The 2,322-nt window shown below is 37.5% G+C and overlaps 1 protein-coding gene across 1 annotated transcript in view; it reads left to right on the top strand.

Moving 5' to 3' along the window:
- The window catches only part of LOC101858346 (protein phosphatase 1 regulatory subunit 21), a 40,310-nt gene that overhangs the window by 3,026 nt on the left and 34,962 nt on the right, over positions 1-2,322 (top strand). Inside the window, exons 2-4 of the mRNA XM_005100904.2 lie at positions 465-683; positions 1,068-1,241; positions 1,879-1,995. Of these exons, the coding sequence (XP_005100961.1) occupies positions 465-683; positions 1,068-1,241; positions 1,879-1,995 (510 nt within the window). The remainder of the gene's footprint in view (positions 1-464; positions 684-1,067; positions 1,242-1,878; positions 1,996-2,322) is intronic.

Below are 2,322 nucleotides of genomic sequence, written 5' to 3'. Positions count from 1 at the left end.
CCCACCCCCTCCATATTTTTATTAGATCAGGGGGCCTGAAACCCCCCCTACTCTTGACTTTAACGAACAAAACTACAAAATCGCCCTGTAGTGTACTGTGGCTGCAGCAGATATATCTAGTAGCCCTATTTTGAGTGTAATTAAATTTTTACTTTCAGTCCTAAGGTGCACTGTTTTTTGGGGTTGAATAGCCATATTATTTTCCTGTTGATCATCATATAACCACTAAAATCTAAAACTGCCACAAATCAATATTTTCAAGAAAATTACAACAAACCTAATTGCAAGGGGAAAAACAGACTGTGCACCGACTGGCCTTTTATTCTTCTCCGGAATGGCGGCGCGCCCCTCAAGTTTGACACTCGTGACGTCACAGCTAAGACCTCTAGTTCTATTTATAACCTATTTGATTAATAGCATGTTTTATTTTCATTTTTTATGATTTGATTTTTATTTCTTTTCAGTTAAAGGCACAGATTCCTGTTTTGAAAAAGGCTTATCTGGATGAACAAGGTGAAGTGAACAATCTCAAAGAAGTGTTAAAGGAACGTGACCAAACAGTACGAAAGTATGAGCAAGAAGTCGACAGTCTTTCGTTTCGGAATCAACAGCTGTCGAAAAGAGTTATATTTTTGCAAGAAGAGCTAGAGTCAGCCGAAACAAGCAGTAAGAAGAAGCACAAGGTAAGGAAATGTTGTCGCTAGTAAGCCGTGAACCTTTTTCTTGTGTGGTCAACATTCATTTTGAAATGACATAATCTTTAGTTCTTGCTGGTTTTCCCCAGAACCTGCAGCACAGAATATTTTTACTTTTGTGGTTTGCCTGATTGTTAGTACAGTTTATAGTGTGGTATATGTGTTCTAATTTAGAAATTAGTATGTGCTTAAGTCCTACTCTGTATTGATATGATATAATCTTTTAGAAACGATTGATTGGAAGTTTGTTTGTATTTTTAAAATGTGCATACCTTTTCTATCTTTGTCATAGATTGATTGATACAACTGGAGAACAGTTGCTATTATTCTAATTTTGTCACTTGTGTGCTTATTCTTTGCATATTTATTCAGAGCAAAAGCTCAGAACCATCGACACCGGAGAGATCTTTGGCAGCTGCAGCTCTCAATGGTGGAGCAAGTGTTTTCAATGAAGAGCTGCAGAACAAGATTGAAGAAAATGCACTCCTTCACAAGCAGTTGCAAGAGCTTTCAGGCCAGTTTGATGGTCATGTCAGACAGTTGGAGGTAACCATCCTTTGTCAGCTTCCCATCCAAGATTTCTTCTGACTGCTAAATTCTGGACATTTTCAGAAAATACATATTGCATTACAAAGTGCAACACAATTTGTTACTTTACCCAATTACTTCACCCAACACTAATATTATCAATTATAATTGCAAATTGTTTATTTTATTTTTACTTGAATGCTCATGTTTGAGAAATGTCTGACATGTTTTCAGTTTGCCAGTTTGGTCATATTTTATGTCAAGAAATCTGTGTTTAAAGTTTCATAATAGAAGGAAGTTAAAAATAAATCCTCTAATTTATTCACTATACGTGAAGGTTTATAATGGTGATTTGAAAAGTGTTTGTCAAGAAATATCAAAAATAGATTGTTGCTTTTGTAATGTTGTATGCTAATGAAATGAGGTGAGGATAGTTGTAACAATCTTGTGAAAGGTCTATCACAAAAATTATTTTTAATTGTAAACATTCTAGAAAAGATAACATGTGAATTGAGAGCTGCATATACTGTTTCAATGTTACTTGGCAGAAACTGACAATGTGCCTCTGCCAGTTGTAAAACATAAATTCTAAAATGTTATGCTTTAGTCTTGTAGTGAATAATGCATCATTGAGCTGCTCTTTAAATCCTATCAGACTCAACTGAAAGCTTCAGAGGAGTCTCGTGGCCAGCATGAGGAAATCCTCAGTGCATCAAGACAGAGGTCCAAGGAGCAGGTGGATAAATTGCAGGAAGAAAAAGCAATGCTGGAAGTATGTTCTTCTTCGTTTGGTATACAACCTTTTATCATTTTTTAATGAAGGTTGTGGTTTTCTCCTTTCCTGTGGGGACAGAAGAGCTTATTTTTGTCCGTAGTACAGTAGTCTCCGCCTAAGATCCCGGTGCTCGGGAGCAAGGAAATACGGGATCTTAGGCGAACCGAGATCTTAACCGACGAACCCAGAGAAGAATCTATGGTGACCAATGCTAAGGCTCTTACTTACTTTTACTTTTTTTCTTCCGCTTGTACCCTGGGGTGTCGCGGGGAGACACTGGCGTCTGTCTGCAGCAAGTCGTGTGGCCTGTAGGAGGGACATCCC

The sequence above is a fragment of the Aplysia californica genome, unplaced genomic scaffold (assembly GCF_000002075.1).
Source record: "Aplysia californica isolate F4 #8 unplaced genomic scaffold, AplCal3.0 scaffold00264, whole genome shotgun sequence".
NCBI lineage: Eukaryota > Metazoa > Mollusca > Gastropoda > Aplysiida > Aplysiidae > Aplysia > Aplysia californica.
This window is presented reverse-complemented; position numbering and strand designations above follow the sequence as displayed.